At 49.8% G+C, this 21,699-nt stretch overlaps 1 protein-coding gene across 1 annotated transcript in view; it reads left to right on the top strand.

The window, feature by feature from the left end:
* Positions 1-294: 294 nt before the first annotated feature.
* Positions 295-21,699, top strand: part of Kcnk9 (potassium channel, two pore domain subfamily K, member 9) — a 33,115-nt gene continuing 11,710 nt past the window's right edge. The window contains exon 1 of the mRNA XM_013025172.1: positions 295-587. Coding sequence (XP_012880626.1) covers positions 296-587 — 292 coding nt within the window. The 5' untranslated portion in view covers position 295. The remainder of the gene's footprint in view (positions 588-21,699) is intronic.

Here is a 21,699-nt window from a genome sequence, read left to right as displayed (position 1 = left end):
CGGCGACGAGCTCCAAGTTCAAGGCGAGAGCGAAGGCGAAGGCGGAGGCGAAGGCGCGGGCGAGAGCGCGGGCGAGGGCGAGGGCGAGTGCGAGGGCGAGTGTGAGGGGCACGGGGAAGGCCACTGCCCGGGATTCGGGGGCCACATCAGGTTCCCGGGCTGGTGCTACTGCTGCTGCTGCTGCCACGGCCTGAAACTCGCCAGCAAGCACGGGCGCAACGCCGTCCGCCGGGTGCTGCAGTGGGACCGGCGCGGCTGCCAGGCGGTGGGCCACGTCCCGCTCGCCGGCTCCTTCATGGCCGCTATGAAGCGGCAGAACGTGCGGACCCTGTCGCTCATCGCCTGCACCTTCACCTACCTGCTGGTGGGCGCCGCCGTGTTCGACGCCCTCGAGTCCGACCACGAGATGCGCGAGGAGGAGAAGCTCAAGGCGGAGGAGGTCCGCATCCGGGGCAAGTACAACATCAGCACCGATGACTACCGCCAGCTCGAGCTGGTCATCCTGCAGTCCGAGCCTCACCGCGCCGGCGTCCAGTGGAAATTCGCCGGCTCCTTCTACTTCGCCATCACCGTCATCACCACCATAGGTAAGCCGCCGCCGGGGAGCCCCGGGGAGCCGCCGGTGCGCCCCGCGTGCCCCGGGAAAAGTTCGGGGGGGGCAAGGAAACACAACTTTTTGGTGGGGATATCCCCCCCTTCCCGGTCTCAGGCCCCATTCTCTACGGGGGCGGGGGGGGGGGAGGTGGGAGGAGAAGATCCTGCTCCTCCCCAGTGAACCCCGGGCGGGCGCGGGGCAGAGGCGCCACTTTGGCCCGCGCGCCGGCCGCCAGGGCTTGCACTGACTACCTCTGGGGAAAAATTGGAGAGAGCTAGCCTGGCACCTAAGGTGTCCCGACACCTGGGATGGCAGGAGATTGTTCCTAGGCTGTCGGGGGTGGGGCAGGGAGTACTGATCTCTATGGCCTGGGGTCCCTTTAGTCTTCTCTGAGCCCGGTTTTCAGCACCCACATCCCCCCTCCCCTTTTCTCAGAGTTCTTGGAGCATCAGGTCCCTAGGAGGGAGGGTTTGCTCCTCGGAGGGAGCTTGGGTTGGAGATGGCTTCAGGGGAATTGCTCTGGGCACCCAGAGGAACACCTGTCGCCCACTTGGTCTGGACATCACCCCAAACTGGGGACAGTTAGCTCCCTCTGGGGACAAGGTCCTGTTGGAACAACATGGGAACACCTCCCCCCCCCCAGATTCTGCACCCAGGGCGCTGTCCACAGAGCAAGGTCTCTGGTGGGTCCCTTGGATGGCGGCCCACTGAGGCTGGGGGATGGTGGAAGACACTGCAGACACTCTGCGGGAGACCTGTGGGGATCTGAGCAGGTCCTTTGGGGCCAGTGGTTATGGTGGAGAGGACCGCAGGGCTGGCAGGTGGTGGCTCTGTGGTTGGCACACTGCCTCACCAGTGCGGCGCCTCCGCCCCATCCGTACTGGGTCTCTGTAGTCCATGTTGCCCCTGGGCTCTGAGCAGATGATCCTCGTTTCCCACTTCTGCCCCTCTGGTTTTACCTCTCTGGACCTTCTCTAGTTTGCTTTTGGTACTGTTCTTTGTCTGGAAAGCTAAGGATCGCTCCATGTCATATGCAACAGGAAGCGTAGCCCGGGGTGGCCTGTCTTTCCTTCTTCCTTGAAAAGACTTTTTAAGAGTCATCATGTTTGAGATGTTTAATTCATCGATGTATGTGTTTCATGCAACCCACTTCCTTCTGTCATATCCAGAGCCAGCTTTGCCAAGCTGGCCCCGTACACTCTGCCCCGCATGGCCGCACAGCCCAGTCCACCCCTCCCCGCCGCGTGCCAGCCTCAGACAGGACCCGTTGATCATTGCTGCCATTTCTGTCCTCAAACGGCGTTGCTGGTCTGCAGCTGTGCAAGTTACTTGCTTGTTGAGGGCTGGAGGCCGGGGGCCAGGGTTGTTCTCTGAAGAGCTGAGGACCCTCAAGCTCCATCCCCAGGGAGGGGGAGAGGGAGGAAGGGGAGAAAAGCCCAGACAGGTGAGATTGGTCAGCAGGCTGTTCTGGAGTCAGCCAGCATAAGGACTGGCTGGTGGCTCCCAAGGCTTGAGGGACACATCTAGCTAAAAGCGAACCCAGACATGTTCCAGATTTCTCCTAAAAAACAGACGATTGCGATGGATGAAGTCCTTAACGAGGTGGTTCTGGTCTCATGGTTAAATCAGCAGAGAATGTAGCGAAGCACCACGTCTGCTCCCTACCTCCTCACCCAGTGCAGGGGCCGCTGAAAAAGAAATGCCGGGGTTCTTATTTCCTTTAGGAAATTTTCCACTGATTTTCTGAAAAGAAGGTCAGAAAATGCACCCACACACATGCACATGGACATACATGCATACATCCACAGCACACACCCCCTCTCGCATGCACACATGCACACACATGCATATCCCCACCTGTGTATACACATGTGCACACACAAGCACACACATTCACACACTCCTATGTATACATACTCACACACTCCTACGCACACATGCCCACACAAGGCACACATTCACATGCACAGATGTGCATCCACACTCACACACGTACTCCCATACATATTCACATGTGCACACGTGCACACACAAGGTGCACATGTGTACAGACTCACATAGACTCACACGTACATATATTCAGATGCACTCGGGGGTGCTGGTGGGATCTACACACCCACAGCGGTGAGGCACTGTGCATTTCTTGGATGACTACTTAATCCAGCCTCATGTTCTTTGGCCTAAGAAGGTATTCAGTCAAAGTGCTTAAATGTCTAAGAAACCAAGCACCTTTCCAGTTAATTCTGTTTGTTATTTTTTAAGTAGAAATGCAAATGAAGGTGCTCTTAGACCTATGACAAAAACCAGCCCCAAGCCGTACCCTCCAGGACGCTGTCTTCTATGGACAGTGACATTAACGACTCAGGTCACTGTTATGTTTAATCCACCCTTCAGTGATTCCTATTATATGTGGCAACTTTGCACCAGACTCCAAAACTGTAACAGGAGTCCCTAGCGCTGGGTGTCTGCTAAGGATCGTTGCTTCTCACAGGAGTTATTATCACTCTGTGAAATGGATTTTCAAAACATATACATTTACCACTTTGGGTTGAATCTGTGGCCAAGCCTTGGAGAAAGGCTTGGAAGGATATTACCCAGGTGTCTTTCCCCCTGTCTTGGGTGCTCTGGGCATGGCCAGTGTCCTGATAACCAGGAAGCCCAACGGCACAGCCAGCTCTCCTGGGGCACAGGTGGTTATGTCATTCATCTGCTTTGCGCTCCGAGTCTTCCATGGGTGCATGGCCAGGCCACTTGTAGCTCTTCCAAAGAGATTTGATTATTTAGTTTGAAAATTAGTGCTGGTGAAGCCCGAGGCCTCTGCATGGGAGGACTCTATTTGCACCCTAACCTGATTTGCCTGACTCAGGGGGGCACTTGAACCCCCCTCCCCAAACCTGTTGATGGAGTTGGCTGTGCTGGGCAGGGTCTGGACGTGTGGGGCGCGGTCTGTGTGAGGTTGTTCTGCGTGGGGCTGAGGTGGGTGTTGAGTAGGCACTTCTGGTGCCCCCTCATCTCCTCTCCACAGTAGGGGCTTAAGACTAAGATTGAACCCCATCCTCTCCTCCCGCCACGACAGTGCTGGAGCCCGTACCGCTACCTCGGATCATCGGAAAGGAAGAAACTAGATTTTGTCTGCAGAGCTGTGGAGGACAATTTAGGAGCAATGGTTTGCGGGGGTGGGTGGGGGAAGAGAAGGGAAGATGGGGGTTTTCCTCCTTGGCCAAGGTTTAGAAGGGGAAGAAGGAAAGCACACAGACACTGCAGCGGCTGTGTTCCTCAGGCTCCAGGGGTCCAGGAGCTGAGTGACTGGCTTAGGACGCGAGGCGGCCAGCCGGGGCTGGCGCTCGCTCTGAGCGGGCCTGGGCCCACCACACCTGCTTTACATAAATCACAGCACAGGGACTCCTTCTGTTTCCAGCCATACACACTGAGAACGGACCTCACAGAACAGCAGCGTGTTCCATGGGTTCCGGCTCTCCCCAGAGTCATGTGTGAGGCACAGTTCACATGTGCCTTACCTGTGCAGCCTGCTGCCGAGGCTCTGGGGACAGCTAGATGGCTGCAAGATAAGGCTTGGCCTTGAGGGGGGGCAGCACTCAAATGATTACACCTAGAGTGAAAGGCAGCTAAGATACCTAAGCCCAGTGACTGCCTTAGTTTACCCTATGACACTTGGCTTAGCACAAACACACACACACACACACACACACACGCACAGCCCTTGTGTGTGTCCCTGCACTTCTCTCTCAATGCCAACTTCGTTGGTCACGTTCATTCTGCATCTTCAGGCCCGGCACAGAGTGGCCATCTCATAATGGTTTGCTGTGGAGCCGCTGGAATGGTGCCAGAGGACGGACACAGACACAGACACACAGACACAGACACAGACACACACACACGCACACTCACACAGAGATACACTTAGACACACAAATATACACACAGACACCCATACACACTCTCAGACACAAATGCACACACAGACACTCACTTAGACACACGCACAGCCCCTGTGTGTGCCCCTGCACTTCTCTCTCAATGCCAGCTTCGTTGGTCACATTCATTCTGCACCTGCAGGCCCGGCACAGAGTGGCCATCTCATAATGGTTTGCCGAGGAGCACTGGAATGGTGCCAGAGAACGGACACACACACACACACACACGCACACACACACATGCACACACACATGCACAGACACACATGCACACACACACACACACATACACAGACACACATACACAGACACACATGCCCAGACACACTCAGACACACAAATGTATACACAGACACACACGCACACACACACATGCACACATACGCATACACAGACACACACTTGCAGAGACATACTCAGATACACAAATGTATACAGACACACATGCACGCACTCTCAGACACAAATGCACACACACTCAGACACACCTGCATACACACTCAGATACTCACACACAGACACACATGCACAGTCCTAGTGTGTGCCCCTGCATTTCTCTCTCAAAGCCAACTTTGTTGGTCACATTTATTCTGCACCTCCAGTTTTGGCACAGAGTGGCCATCTCATAAAGTTTGCTGCGGAGCCGCTGGAATGGTGCCAGAGGATGGACACACACACACACACATATGCATAGACACACATGCACACACACGCACAGACACATGCATACACACATACACACATGCATAGACACACATGCACAGACACACATGCATACACACATGCAGACACACATTTACATACTCAGACACAAAGGCACACACAGACACACACTCAGATACACACTCACACAGAGACACACACTCAAACACAAATTCACAGACACACATACACACACTCAGATACAAATGCACACATAGACACATACTCAGACACATGCACACACAGTCAGACACAAATGCACACACGGACACACACATACTGAGATACACATGGTCACTCTTTCTCTCACACACACTTTGTTCATGAGGCTGCCTCACGTGAGGAAACTGAGGCAGAGACCGCACAGTGCGGGGCAATTAGGATCTCCTCACTGCGGGCTGGGGCAGCAGGCTGGGCCTGTGGAGTGCCCACCAGTGCTCAGGAAACCCACACAGCCATTCCCAAGAAAGGGCCCTGCCATGCAGGGCACTGTTGGCAGGCCTGGAGGATGGGGGCTCCCGTTGGCACTCAGGGAGGAGGCTTTGGGGCACAGGAATGCTGCAGATGGCTGTGGACAGCCATCTTCCCAGACCCTCCTACCCTGGCCCAGTCCTGCCCTGGCAGATGGCCTGCTTGCGGGTGGCATAGAGGAGGCAGAGACATGGGGGCCTTTCTGGCGCGGGGCGGGGGGGCTGTATCAGATACCTTTCCTTAGGTATATGGAGATACACAGCCTGGTGCTGATGTGTGCCACGCTCTGCCTTCACCTGCTCTTTCCCGGCTCAGGAAAGAGAGCCAGCCGGGGCAGAGAGGAGCAGGAGGCAAACGAGTCACAGAGGTCATCTCTTTCTGCCTGCATCCAGGACGGCCATCCGCTCCCCAGCCCCCCCTCACCCCAGGCAGCCCCGCCCACCGTGTGTCACTCACCCTCTGGGGACTGGCAACCCCTGAACCACTCAAAGCTTGCCCGCCACCCACTCCCACGGGCCCTGTGTCACGCCGCCCTGCCTCCCGCCCTTCGCTCCTCACCTGCCATCTTGTACCTCAGCTGAATCAGGAAGCGCAATCCCTTTCCCCAGCCTCCACTACAGGAGGGGGCTCCTCCTGCCCCTCATCTTTCTTCTCCTTACACAGACACCCTGAATCACCCTCCCCGCAGTCTCCATCTGCCACCATTCACTAGCAGTCATTCCCAACCCACCACCCATCTCCCATCCCTCCATTCACCCAGCATTCACCCCTCCACCACCGCCTTATCCTCCATCCCTCCATTCACCTAACACCCACCTCCTACACCACGCCCTCACCCGTCCATCCCTCCATTCACCTGTCATTAGCTCCACCCTTTCCCACCTCACTCAGGCCCACTCTTTCACCCAATGGGCAGCCTGGTTTCACGTCAGTCTTTACTAACCCTTCATTTCCTCCCTTCTCCCTTCTCTGCCCCCCCACAGTGTCTGGGCTCCACGTGTTCCTTCCCTCCCCTCTGCCAGCGCATGCTGGGCCTCTTCACCTGACCCTCACCTTTCTCCGCTAGCATTTCACTTCTTTTTCTTTGAGGCACGGCGCTCACCACGTCTCGGCCTCTGCGTCCTGGCTTCCCTTCCCTTCCTGCCAGCATATCGCCCTCCTCGCTGACTGGCCACCCACCTCCTGTGCCGGGGCGTCAGAGCCCCGCCAACCAACCGCTGCGCCTTCGGTGCACCTGCCTTTCGCTTTCTCCTCGGCCCTTGACGCAGTGCCCTGTGCACCTGCCATTTGTTTCGGCATCTGCCTTCGTATCAGTCAGCCTTCCACCACACACCTGCGCCTCACCCCCCTCCTCCTTTGTGTCTTTCTGTCTTCAGGCATCAGCCACACTGCCATCCACCTGTGCTCCATGCAGCCCTCCATGTTTCTGTTGGTTCCTTCCTCCTCAGCCATCAGCCATGTCTGCTGCACACCTCACTTGTACTTCTCCACATGGTATTAGCTAGTCCTCAGTGACCTGCCCCTCCAAGCACCGGCCTCCCGGCCTCCTCGCCTCCACTCGCTCCTTTCATCCAGTGTCTCTGCTTGTACTTTCATTCATTCCCCACTCACTTCCCTACTCTACTGGGTGATTTTTGCCTCCTCCTCCCTGCCCCCTGTGGTACCCTTCATGCTGGGCCTCCTACAAGGGCCAGGGTCACACCTGAGTGTTTCAGGGAAAAGGGTTCTGGAACATATGAATTTGGAACCATGTCCCCACCTTCCCCCCACCATGCCTGCCCTGAAGGAGGCAGGATTCAGATGATTGTTCTCTCAAGATCTTCCCTTGAGTGTCTACAAAATATCCCTCTGTATTGGCTGGGTAGGGACCAGAACCCAAGCCCTAGAATCTTAACCCAGGCACACAGCACAAGCAGGTGCATGGACTGAGAGCAGGAGGTATGGAGGAATTCACAGTGGAGCAGAGGAGACCATTCAAGAGCATCTGTGAGTGTGCCCGCCTGGCTTGCCATGGCATGGAGGCCAGATGCCAGCCACTGGGCCCCACATTTGCCCAGTTGATGCTGGCTGGCCTCAGTCTCGGGTCTTGGTGTAAGCCAAGTCCGGAGGGACGACAGAGCTGGCAAGGAGCAGCAGGTGCATCTACACAATGGAGTGGACCTCCTCCTCGTCAGACCTGGTAGGAGACACGGCGTTGGGGTGGGGTGGGGGCTGGATAAGGGCGGGCTGGGGCTGGGGAGGGGTGGCACATGTGGACTGCGTTGGTATGGCACGAGGGATGGACATCGAGCAGGCCTCTTGGGGGTGGGGCAGGTCTCCGTCCTCCCTCTGCTCTTGGGGGTGATGGATCTAGATGTCGCGGCTTCTTAGAGCCTTGCTGTGCTCCTGCGCAGACCAGCAGGGTGAGAGGACAGAGGACAGCCCAGGCCTCTGTGATCTTGATGCGCCCCTGCGAAGACGGACGCAGCTCTTGGAGGAGGGAGGCTGAGGTGGGGGGGGGCAGCAGGTTGTGGGACCTGGGGCAGCACAGATGTCATTCAGAGAGGCCAGACTTCCCAACTCCATTTTCCCAGGAGAAGATGGCTTCCTGGGACCCTAATGACGAATCTGTCACCATGGTGACCCCCTGTGGCTGCCATTCCCCTGCTCCCAGTCCATTGGACACCATTCTCTTTGGTCACACTCAGGTCTTCAGCCTAAGTCCAGCTCGCCTGCCCTAGCCCTCTGTATCATGTGTATAATCGTGCGCAGCCTGGGACCCTAACCCTGCTGTGCCCCGCCCAGGCTGGCGCGGTGTGCTCACTAGGTACCAAGGCTGTCACCACACCCTGGCTGGAAGGTGGCCGTGGGTGTCTGCGGTCATGAGCCCCCCTGGGGAGGGTGTGGCTGTATCCCTCATCTCAGGGTCCTGGTCAGCTGTCCACATACGGGGCCCTACATGATGTGTGCAGATTGAGTGCAGGAAAGATGCCCGGGAACAAGAGATGTCCTAAAGGCCCAGGAGAGTTAGTGCAGGAAGCCTGGGCAGTGCCTGGGGTCCTTGTGGCTGAGAGGTACAGAGAGTAGATGCCTTTTCCAGAGGTAAGGGCGTGTTGGGATGCATGTTCCAACTAAGAAACTCTGGCACTGAGGAGATTTGTCTGGTATCCACTGGGAACAGTGTTTAGGTCAGAGGGTCCCAAACTCCAAAGAAGTGGGAGGTAGTATGCATTGGCCAGCAAAGCAGGGAAAATGGGAAGTGATGGCAGAGAACGCTTTCTTGGTTCTTACATGGTTTGGAAATGTGTGGAATTAGTTACCAACATGTTTTTATCTTTTAAGAGAGTCATGTTATATTTATTTTGCATTCTTAATGTTTTAATTTTTACCTCTAGCTTTATGTGTTGGCAGTCATCAGGATTTTTTTTTTACTCCCATTAAAAATATGCAAATATATTAAAGGCTATGTGTTTTCCTCAATGTGTTACTTTGGCTGCATCTCATTGGTCTGTCATGATTAATTTTACTTGTAAGACATTTGCAAGTGAGTTTTTCTTTTTTCTATAGTAAATTGGAAGTGTGTATTTCAAGTCACACACACACACACACACACACACACACACACACACACACACACTGATGTATTCACCAGAAACATGAGACTTGCAGTCCGACTATCTGTCACTGTCCTGTCGTGATGATTTCCCAACTGTCAACAGTAAGTATCCAATGAGGTTTTTGGGAGGTGCATCACTGTCTTCCATACACCTAGAACAGCTAATATAGATGGGAGCACATTTCAAACATGTAATTTGCATATTTTATGACTTCTTGCACTTTGTAGCTAAAGTCCCACAGTTATTTGAAAATAATATTTATCTCTTTGCTGCATTTAAAGTTCCACACAAAACTACTAACTTAGACTTGTTCAGGCCATTCAAGGTTTGGAAACTAGTGGCTAAAGGCCATCAGCCCCATCTTACAAGGTTGTAAATTGTCATCACATTTTATATTTGTGTGTCTTAACTGGAGGAGGTCCTTTGTCCATGAACCGTCATCCCCAGGGTCACACATTAGGGTTCCTCATTCACTTAGCTCTACTTGGGCTCCTTGGTTTATAATGTTATTACGTCTTTAGCTGATGAAGATTTATTAGGGTCTCATTTGGTGTTTTCAATTGTGTTTTGTCAGTTTCTTGATACATTTCTTGCAATTGATCAAAATTACCTCCTTTACTGTCATCCCTTCTCCCCTTCATAAAAGTTTTGACAGCTTCATATTCTGCTTCTAAACATCATATAAAGAAACTTTAACCACACTCACCCTCATTTATTCTTGACAGAAAAATGACTTTGCTGTCACTTTTTCATTTTTAACATGTATTAATTGTTCAAGTGCTGTAAAATATTCACATAAATATAACATTATGACTTTCATTTTTTTCATTTTCAGCATATATTAATTATACAAACACTAAATTGTACACATACTAAATAGTAATTGAACAAGTACTATATAATTAAAATACATACAAGATTTGGAAATTGATGGTTAAATACACATGCAAAATATTATACAATTAAGGTATGCTAAATATTATATAATATAAATATTATTTTTCATGCAAATGTACAATATTACATAATTAATATATGCTAAATATTTATATAAATATCATTTTATCACCCAAATACATAAATATTATACAATTAATAGATGCTAAGTATTTATACATAATATTATTTTATCATACAAATACACAATTAATATATGCTAAATATTACTTATGTAATATATTGATATTATTATGTATTATATTGTGTTGTATATGCTAATTATATGTAAATATAAAAATATAATATTTAGCATATATAAATTGTATATTTGTATGTAAGTATAAATTGTATAATTAATATTTAGCATATATTAATTGTATAATGTTTGCATGTATGTTTCACATATGCATATCTTTAACCCTCTTCCACACTATCTCTGTCCCCTATCCATCTGTTGTTCAAGCTTTCAGTGAGATTCCTTATGGCCTCTTCATACATAGACACATTGTATTCCAATACTATTCATCCTACATCATTCCTTCTCCCCTCTTCTGCCTCCTCCCAACTGTTGCATTTACAATCATGCTCTCTCTCTGTGCATTTGTTTTATGTATGTCTTTTAAGCCTTGAGTCTTCAAATGAGTGAAGATATGTGATATTTGGCTTTTGGAGGGAGCTTGACTAATCTCAGGCAACACAACAATCTCCAGTTCTATCTTCAAATGACATAATTCCATTTTTCTTTATGATTAGGTAATATAATGTGTATCATATTTAATGCATCCATTCTTGGTTGTTGAGTGTCCTGGCTGATTCTGTCCTTTGGCCACTATGGACAAAGCTGAAATAAACATGGTATGTAAGTGTCTATTTTATATATTAATTTGGACTCCAGATAGATGCTATACTCTAGATAAGAATGGTATAGGGTATCATAAAATAGGTCTGTTTTATTATTTTGAGGAACCTCCATCCTGACTTGAACAGTTTTTATTCCCACCAGTGGTGTATAAGCATTCCTGTATCTCTGAATCCTCGCTAGCATTGCTTGTTTTTGGTGGTGTGACTGGATTGCCATTCTGACTGGAGTGAGATGGAATCCTGTGTAGTTCTGATTTTCATTTCCTTTGTGGTTAAGGATGTTGTACATTTCTTCATGTGTTTATTAGCCATTTACTAATTGTGTTATTTGTTCTTTCATTATTTAGTTTTTTGAGCTTCTGGATATTAATTCTTCTTCTTCTTCTTTTTCTTCTTCTTTTTTTTTTTTTTTTGGCAATGTGGGGCTTGAACTCAGGGCCTGCGCCCTGTCCCTGAGCACTTCTGCTCAAGGGTTGTGCTCTACCACTTTGAGCCACAGTTCCACTTGCAGTTTTTGGTTGGTTAATTGGAGATAACAGTCTCTTGGGGACTTTTCTGCCTGGACTGGCTTCAAACTGTGGTCCTCAGCTACTGGCCTCCTGAGTAGCTAGGATTACAGGTATGAGTCACTGGTACCCAGCTGGCTATTAATTCTTTATCCATTGAATCACTGGCAGATATTGTCCTATTCTGTGGTTTATATCTTGATTCTGGTAATTGATTCTTTTGCTGTGCAGGCACTTTTTTTTGGGGGGGTCCAGTCGTGGGACCTGAACTCTGGGCCTGGGCGCTGTCCCTCAGCTCTTCAGCTCAAGGCTAGTGCTCTACCACTTAAGCCACAGCGCCACCTCCGGCTTTTTTCTTTTTGCTTATGTGGTGCTAAGGAATCAAACCCAGGGCCTCAGGCATGCAAGGCAAACGCTCTACCACTGAGCCATCTTCCCAGCCCCTGTGCAGACACTTTTTAACTTGATGTACTTTTATTTTTATATTTTAAATTTTTTTTAGTATTTTACTATTTTATTTGCCTATCCTGGGTCTTGAAGTCTGGGCCTGGGCACTGTCCCTCAGCTTCTTTTGCTCAAGGCCAACAATTCTACCATTTGAGCCACAGAACCACTTCCAGCTTTTAAAATTTTTTATTGTAAAGGTGATGTACAGACAGATTGTAGTTACCTCAGTCAGATAATAAGTTTGATGTATTTTTATTTGTGAATTCTTGGTGTTATAGTCTGGGCAATTAGGGGTCGTCATCAGAAAATAATAGGCTGTGCGGATGACTTCAGGGTTTTTCTTATGTGTTCCTGTGGTAGGTCCAGAGCATTATGCCTTTGGTACATTTGCAGGTGATATTTTACAAGGTGAGAGATAAGGTTTATGTTTTGGTCTCTCACATGTAGGTAAAATAGTTTCTCTAGAATACTTTTTGAAGGGGCTGCCTTTTCTCCAGTGTTTGTTTTTTTTCTCTCTTTTTTAGAAAACTTAAATGTCTGTAGCTTTGTGATTTTATTTCTTGGTCTTCTACCCTGTTTCATTGGCCTTATGTCTGTTTTTGTGCCAGTTCCATGCTATTTTTGTTATTATGTGTCTGTAGTGTAATTTGTAGTATTGTGATACTTCCAGCATTGCTATTTCCCCCGCCCCTCAGGATTGCTTAGGCTATTTTGGGGTCTGCTTGTGCTTTCTAATGAATTTCAGGATTGATTGTCCTGTCTATGTGAAAAATGACATTGATATTTTGGTGGATATTGCATTAAATCTGTTTGATGTATATTGTGGATTGCTTTCAATAGTGTAGCCATTTTTTCTGATATTAATTTGGCCAATCCATGAACATGGTAGGTCTTTTTATCTTTTTGAGTCTTCTTTAATTTTTTTCTTCAAGATCCCATAGTTTTCATTGTAGAGATGTTTTGTTTAAGTTAATATCTACTTTAAAAAAAGTTTTTGAGGTTATTCTGAATGGGATTGTTCTCCTAATTTCTTTCTCAGCTTTTTTATTGTTGGTATATAGAAAAGCTACTGATATTTGAATGTTGACTTTATGTCTTGTTATGTTGCTAAAAGTGTTCATTAGATCCAGGAGATTTTTGGTTGACCCTTTAGGGTCTTAAAAATATAGACTCGGATAGTCTGTGCATAGAGGTAATTTGACTTCTTTCTCTAATTAAATGTCTTTTATTTCTCTTTCTTGCATTATATTTCTGGCTATGAATTCTAATACTACACTGAGTAAGAGTGGGGAGAGTGGCCAACCTTGTCTCATTATTGATCTTAGAAGAAATGATTTTGCTTTTTCCCAATTTAGCATGATGCTTGATATAGATTTGTTATATATATATATATATACATATATATATATATAAATAAAATATAATTATGGGTACAATACTGTTCTTAGTTGCTTCAGAGATTTTATTCTAAAAGGAATGCTGAATTTTGTTAAAGGTTTTTTTCTGCATCAATTAAGATGCCATGTGATTTATATCATTTATTTTGTTTATGTGTGGTATAATGTTTACTGATTTATGGATATTGAACCATCTTTGCATTCCTGAGATAAAACTAAATGGACCATGTTAAGTGAGTTTTTTTTAAAAAAATAAGTTGTTGAATTTGGCTTGCACATGTTTTATTTTCATGTTTTGTCAGTTTCTCCTTATAACTCTGGTAATTTTTGCTTTGTATAATTTGCGGCTAAGTAGTTAGACACATAAAGGCTTAATTTTATTGGGGGTGGAGAAAAGCTTGCTTATATAAAACAAGCTTCTTTATTATGTTTGATATTTTATTGTCTGAAGCTTCCCCCACAATATTGTTGTACCTGCTTTCTTAAACTTAATTTTTTTTGTTGTTGTTTTACAAAGGTTTGAACTCATGAGCTCACAATTGAATGGCAGGCTTTCTACTACTTGATGAATACCCCTAGCCTACTTGCTTTCTTTTAATAGCATTTATATAAATGTTTATGTTTTTGACTTATTCTTAATTTTTTTTCTTATAGCACATTGACCTGCTTTATAAAAAAAGGCACTGATATAGGTATGAAAGTCTGGTATGTGGGGCGATTTGTATACTTGAACCTTTATTGTGATTGGATAGAGGTTCAGATATTTATCAGCGCTCCCTAGAAGAAATGACAGAAATGAAACAGTGCTATAGCTACTGTCATCAGAACTGTTTGGTCTTGAATTGCACATAGAGTGCTTCTGTGCCTTTGGTGAAGTTTTGATGACTGGTGTCCTGTTGGTGCAAGGAGCTTTGATGATCTGTTATCTGTGGCTGCAGTGTGGCTACAGAGACAAAACAGCTAGAGGCATGGACTTCCCAGGGAATGACCAGTATGTGATGGTGCCCATCATTCTCCAGTGTTCACTGCCAAGGGCTGGGAATGCCTTATACCTGCCTTGAGACTTTGGGTACACAGAGTTTAGACTTCTACTGGCCATGTTAGTGGCTCTGAGCCCTCAGTCATGACCCATCCTGTGGGCACATTTGCCTGCTCTGTCTGGGCTAACGTCTCCCCAAGTGAATCTTGAGCAACTGATGAAAACCTCAAACTTGCTCCAGAGTACACTAGCTGGCTTTCTTTGAAATCACAATATGTCCCAAGTGTCCCCTGTAAAATAATGGGACAGTGGAACTGGAGATGGGGAATACAACTGGCAAGGAGCATCTCTGAGTGCGAAGAGCTGGGTGTGGTGGGGAGGGGGAGCAGCAGAAGTAGATCATCTCTCCCTAGGTGTTTGGTGTCTCCCTGGCTCTAGTCCCCTCTTCTTTACCCCATCTAGAGGAGGAATCAAAGCTAAGCATTGGTCCTGAGTCCTAGATGAGGAGCTAAATGCCATGCTACCTCCATTCTTTCTCTTCCTTGTAGGTGGCATTTGCCACCAGCTGGGACTTTGCCCTCTGTGTACATTAAAAGCGCCCCTGCCTGGGTCCTACTGCTCCTGACTGAAGTCCTCTCTGTTCCTAGACCCAGGAGACCCAGACATTGGAAACACTTTGCCTTTTTTCCCCTCTGGGTTTTGTTCTCTAGTTCAGCCTAGATCCCTTCTGGGCACAGGGAAAGGCCCGCTCTGATTTTTTTTTCTTTCCTCTGGGGATGACCTAAGCGTTTGTTTTAAAGAGCTGGTGGGAGGGGGAGCACCAAGCATTATGCAACACCACACTCTGACAATGCTGCCCACTCGACTTTTCCCAATTGCAGGCATTTCTGTGGCTGCTCAAGGCAGGTGCTGATGCTCACCAGAGCAGACTAAGCCATTCCTCTGCTCAGAAGCTCCTGTCCCCACAGTATCCTGTGGCCTAAGCATGCCTGCATTACTTCCCGTGGCCCTTGACCTTCAACCTCCTGCCTGCCGAGTAGCTCCTGCTCTTACCCCTCACCCCCTCCTATCCTGTCCTCTGGGCAGCCTGCTCTTGTGCTTTTAAGTGCCTTTCCTGCAGGTTCCTGCAGCTCCAGGGCTCCTGCCAGCCAACACCTGTCACCCTGTGTTGCATTCAGCTCTTCCTGAACTGGCCTATGTCCGCCACCCCCAGCACCTCCGGGCAAGGACCATCTTCTTCACCTCCCAGTGGCTGGGTTGCCCACCCACCAATGTCTGGCACCAAGCAGGCCCTCGGAGAATGTTTGTTGAATGAACACCAGGCATGTAAATGGGGCAGCTTTCACGAGAGCTATATTTAACTGTTCTAGAATATTCTCTAGGTCTTTCAGAAAAGAAACTCCTTGAAAAAATAGCAGCCCACGAATCTGAACAGCAGGTGTTTGCAAGAAGTGGTGGGTGGTCTATTTGGAGGACATTCTACTTCCTGGGGGAACAGCATTTTCTCGGTACCCCTGGGGCTTCCTGCAAGTCCCTAGGTGCCTGCTGGCCTTACTGCTGCCTCTGTAAGTCCTAGGGCACTTGGGGTCTTAGCTTGGTTCCTGGCTTCATTCTTTAGCTTCTAGAAAGGAGAACCCTGGGAAGGGGTCTCTTCTTTCTCTACCTGGGGCTGTGCAGTGTTTCTAGCCCTCCTTTCTAAGCATCAGGGTGGCTTACACAGTCTGGCTACAAGAGCTGCCAGCTAGTGAAATCGCAGTAGCCATGCTCTGACATCTCTCCCAAGTGGGCCGCGTCTCGTGGAGGTTGGACATTTACTCCTAGTCACCCAGGGAGGGAAGGAGCCTAGCTATCTTTGGCATTAGGGGATTAGGATATGTAGGAACGTCTGCATCTTGCCTGGGGAGGCTGACCCAGCAGCCCCTGGAGTTCTCATTCCTTAGGGCAAAGGGACCACCAGAGGCCCCCCAGGCCTGTGCTGCCGGCAGCCTTCCATGCGATAAGCTTCTTTAGGCAGCAATCCTTCCTCAGCTCCCAAATCAGGAGCACAGCCGGTCTACAAGGCCAAGTCTAGCCTGAGATATGAGGACCTCACCTGCCACCAAGCCCCTCTCCCCCAATCTGGAGCTGCCATGTGTAATACAGATAGAAGACGTCCGTTCCTCAAAGGCTTTGTAAGATTCCGCAGGGTGATGCGGGTGAGGCACTTGACTGCTCCTGGCACATGGCACACAGTGAGTGGGCAGCCAGCGAATTGCGTCATGGTTATCATGCTTGCTTGTCTGTGATGCCGTGTGCGAGATACAGGCTAGATACTGTGCTTCAGAGGCTGATAAACCAGATATGAAGGCCACATGTGTGCGAGAGAAGACAGCTGTTATAAAGATGCAAGTCTGTAGCCAGTTGCTGTGGAGCTGAGGCCGAAGGAAAGCTCGAGAATGCACCAGGCCAGGCAGGTTGGACATCAGAGGCTGTGACTGGTTTTGTCCATAGACTTTGGAGTCAGAGGATGGAGACCTGGAGATGACATTAGAAAATGTGACCAACTGACCTCAGGTCCTGACTCAGCCCTTTGCGAGGCGCGCCTGGACAGGCCTCTGCTGGCTTAGCTTCCAGTTTGCCAGGTTCGGCCTCAGAGAGCTTGTGGTGGAGGGCACAGTGCTCAGGTGAAGTTCCACGAGTGCTTGGCTGACCTCTGCTCAGTCCTAACAAGAGCTGGAAAGGGATGCAGGGCATGGGTGCGGGAGTTCGGGCCGCAGGACCTGAGGGAAGTGGGGACCCCCCTGGCCTCCAGGTGAGCACAGGGAGAGGGTGGCGAAGAGAGCGCTGGATCTCTGGTAAGTGACGAGGAGCTGGGCTGTGTCCTCCCATCCTCTGTAGACAGGCTTCATTCTTTCCTTTCTTCCAGCCCCAGAGCAGCTTACCCACCGGTCCCAATAGCTGTCACCTCCAGAAGCAGGACAGTGACCCTGGCTCTGGGGGAAGTGGAGTAGGGAGGTGGGCGGGGAGGCTGGACAGTGTCCTCTGTGGCCTGAGCCTCTGCTCAGGCCTCTGTCACCCCTGAGCTCCTGGGCACTGTGCTTCCACTTCTGCTGGCCAGGGCTGGGCCACAGTCACCATTGGCAACTCTGGGCAGAGGCACTGCCAGCTGGAAAGGAAGCTGCCAGCTCCCGCCGGTCTTGGGCACAGCTCCCAAGTTCTTGTGGGTGTGGGGTGGGAACAGGTGGTGCAGGAAGAGCCTGGGCGGGGCGGGGCCGCAGCCCCAGCGAGGACCTGTGGAGCACACAGCAGGCTCACCTGTCCAGTACAGCTGTGATGTCGTCCGTGCGCTGGGGACGGAGCCCTGGCTGGGTGTGCATGACTGGACAGAGGAAGCGACGCTGGCGACGCCCCAACATCCAGGCCCTCCAGGCTTCTCCTCACGCACCCTGTGCTCCCGTTCCCTGGAGAGGAAGCAGATGTGGGGTCTCCATGGGCCCTGCTCTCTAGCCCCAGGCCAGCTGGTGACAGTGGGATTCACATCTTCTGCCCCTCACCCCCCAGTGCTGTTGTCATGGGGAGTATGTATTAGAGTCTGTTTTGAGGCCATCCTGTAGTGTGATTTAAAAAAAATACCATTTGGTGTTGGCTGTTGGCTGGCCGGAGAGTCTGCACCATCTGTAGGCAGCAGTGGCGCTGCCCTGACATCTCAGGCTGTGGACGGCAGGGACAGGGGCTTCTTCTTTGCTTCCCCCTCCTCTTTCCTTCCAGGACTCTTGACAGCGTCCTGTGGAAGCGGGGCTCGGGAGGACGGGGTCCAGGCCACTTCCTTCCCATCCCTTTGGATGCCCTCCTGTACCCAGGAATGTCCGCAGTGCACCTGGCAACTGCTGCGTATCCTCCCCCACTCTACCCGTGGGGATGAGGTGAGCTGTCCAGGCTGGCCAGATCTGCCTGCCTGGTTCAGCATTGTTGCCCTCCACTGGGCCTCCGTTTACTTACTTCAGACGCGGGTATTAGTTACCGAGAGGACTTCCCACATGTCTGCGAAGTCCTTAGCAGCGGACAGAATGCTCCTCCGTGCTCAAGGAGGTATGGCCCTGTAATTGTCTCACTTGGACCTGGTGGGCACCCCAACCTCCACCCCTCTCCGTGTCCCTTCTCTTCCCTGCCCCGAGCTCAGGGCCTAGAAAATCTGCCTAGTCAGGCTGGAATCGGGGAGAGCCAGCCAGCCAGCATGTCTGGGTGTTGAGAGGCTATTTTGGGAGCAAGGCAGGGAAGGAGTGCTCTGCTTTGTTTGTTCCTCGTGATTACCAGAGGTGGCGGAGCCCTGCTCTCCTCTCATGGACCCTCAGTGAGTCGGAGCCAGGGAGAGGACAGGGGAGAAGACGGATTGTCAGACTGCCTCCCTTGTCACTGCCAGCTTGTTTCCCAGCAGTGGCTGAGAACAGGCGGTGGAGGGAACTGACTCTGACACACCAGGATTTATTTCCAGCCCTGCCATCTGGCCATGTGTCCACCCATCCACCCACCCATTCATCTCCAACCAACCTTCTTCCCACCATCTTCCACCACTTACCCATCCACCCTGACCCACCCAATTCGCTCCCCATTTGAAATATCTATTTAATTTACCACCTATTTATCCATCCATTTATTCCACTTATCCATTCATTCACCTGTTTGTCCTCTATCATTCATCCATTTTTTACTTTTCATTCATCTACCTTTCATCCATCTATCTAGACATCTTCTCAGACATATCCTTTCTTCTACCCATCTTTCACTCAACTATCCAACTTCTATTAATATTCATTCATTCATTCATCTTATTCATCCATCCTTCCATTTATCCATCTTCCTTTTCTACTTTCTATTCATCTATCCATTCTGTTATCCATCAGTCCATTTTCTATCCACCTGTCTATTCTGTACTATCCACCTAACATCCATCTTCCACTCAGTCATATTCTTCCATCCATGTATCTATCCTCTGCCTAGCCTTTCATGCATCTATCCAACTAACCATTCTATCACGTATCCATTTTCTGTACATCTATCTTTTGTTTATCCATCTGTGCATCTATCCATATGATTATTCATCTATCTTCTACTCATCTATAGTCTTCCCCCTATCCATCCATCCATCTATATACCTTCTGTTCTTCCATCTATCCATCTATCCACCCTTTACTTATCCATAATCTACTCATTCATCCATCTGTCCATCCATCCTCCACGTATCCATCCAACTTCCATTCATCTTCCATCCATCTTCTACTCATCTGTGTGTCAGTCCATCCATCCATCCATCCATCCTCCATTTGTCTACCCATTCTTCATCCATCTCTCTATCCAACGATCCCCCCTCCCCCATTTCCATCCAGCTATCCTCTCACCATCATTTATCCACCTTTCTGGCTTCCCTACTACCTCCCACGCCATAGGCATTCTACACATCTGTGTGTGCTGTTGTTTTGGGTCCCACACTGCAGCCAGTTTGCTTCTCCTCTAGAGACCGCAGCTGAACAATGAACTTGACATCCTGTGCTCATCTGTGCAGCTCTTGCAGTGTCATTAGGTGCTGGGAAGGATTTGGGTGGGTGGCTCTGTGAGGGAACCAGGTAGGGACTCAGGACTCTGCCTGTCCCCTGCTGTCACCCTAGCTGAGAGGAGAGTCCGAGGGGAGCACCCCCCAGGCTGGAAGGGATCACATATCACAGTGGAACCAGCCAGGAAGTCTGGGGCCTGGAGAGGAGTGAGGGGCGGCAGACAATTTAACAAAGGGGAGCGGGGAAGCAGCGGAGGTGGGGCATGTCTGCCTGTTTGTCCACTACACACAGTCCATGTGTGTAATGACTGGCGGGGTCTGGACACTCAGGCGGGCTTTCTTGGCCACCACAAGTAGGGGGGCTGAGAACCCTGGACCCGTGAGCCCCAAGAGTCTTCGGACAGCTAGTGCTCCACGTGTGATGTTGCAAACACCTCCCAGTCCAGGAGGTACATTCAGGGAGACCTCAGCCACTCTTCTTACTTTGGTCTTGTTTCTGTTTCAGTAAGTTAGGGTACCCTCCCCATCTCCTACAGAGTGTTCAGCGAGAAAGCCCCGCTCCCGGCTGAACTGCAGGGATGAGATGTGGGGCTTGGCGATAGGCTCATCCGGGTCTCTGTATCAACCTGCTCTGTGGCCTCTGAGCTGCTGCGTTGGTTGCGGAGCCTCTCTTTTTCCTTGGGGCTTGGGGCTTGGCTTCGTCCCCTCTGGGGTGTGGCCGGTGATGTCCACTGGAAATCAGAGCAGCCATCTTTCTGGGAGGCGCTGTGGGCTGTCAGCTGGCTGGCGTGGGGAGGGGTGAGCTTAGAGATCAGCGTGGGCCTCTGCAGTGTGTGGGAGAAGGATTTTCCTTGAGCTGATAATGCCGTTTCCTGTTTGTAGAGCGATTTATGGGTTTGGAAAGCACATGCCTACATGTCTTCACTTTGTCTGAGTATGGATGAAAGAAGCGTTTGCGTAGAGTGAGCGAGGTGTGGCCCGAGCTCGCAACCTTGCTTAGACTCAAAGGAAATGCAGCATCTGGAAACTCGACATGTCAGGGTCTCTTTTTGCTTATATTATGATACAGGTAAATGTCTATAAAACATGGTTATAGCAGTGTCCACTTCTGGCTGTATATTTATGATATAATCAAATACTTTGTAAGAGAGTGACCGCTGCCTTTTGGAAACCCAGTTTTGAATTAGAAGTTGAGAGGGCTGGTAGCTTTTGTGCTGAGTCGTGTGTGTGTGTGTGTGTGTGTGTGTGAACTTGGCATGGGTGCTGTCCTTTAGCTTCTTTGCTCAAGACTGGTACTCTACTACGTAAGCCACAACTCCACTTCTAGTGTTTTGGTGGTTAATTGGAGATAAGAGTCTCAGGAACATCCTTGCCTGGCTGGCTTCAAACCATAATCCTTAGATCTCAGCCTCCTGAGTAGCTAGAATTACAGGTGTGAGCCATTGGCGCTCAGCTTGTGATGGGTGTTCATTGACTCTCCTGATATAATACATATGTTAGCAGAAAGTGTGTGCCAGGTGTGGTGCTCCGCAGGGGCTGTGACATCTTACGTGGCTATTCTGTCTGAGGCGTGCTTGTGTGAGGGGTGGATCCGAAGGAGGGCCCTGCTTTGTGCACGGAGCACAACACTGAGGGGTCACCACGGCACATGCACACACACACACACACACGCACACACACACACATGCACACACGTGCACACACACACACACACACACACACACACACACACTTGCCTGGGTGT

This window comes from Dipodomys ordii, unplaced genomic scaffold, assembly GCF_000151885.1.
Source record: "Dipodomys ordii isolate 6190 unplaced genomic scaffold, Dord_2.0 Scaffold82, whole genome shotgun sequence".
NCBI classification, from domain to species: domain Eukaryota; kingdom Metazoa; phylum Chordata; class Mammalia; order Rodentia; family Heteromyidae; genus Dipodomys; species Dipodomys ordii.
Note: the sequence above shows the minus strand (reverse complement) of the source record. Positions and strands in the feature narration are given on the sequence as shown.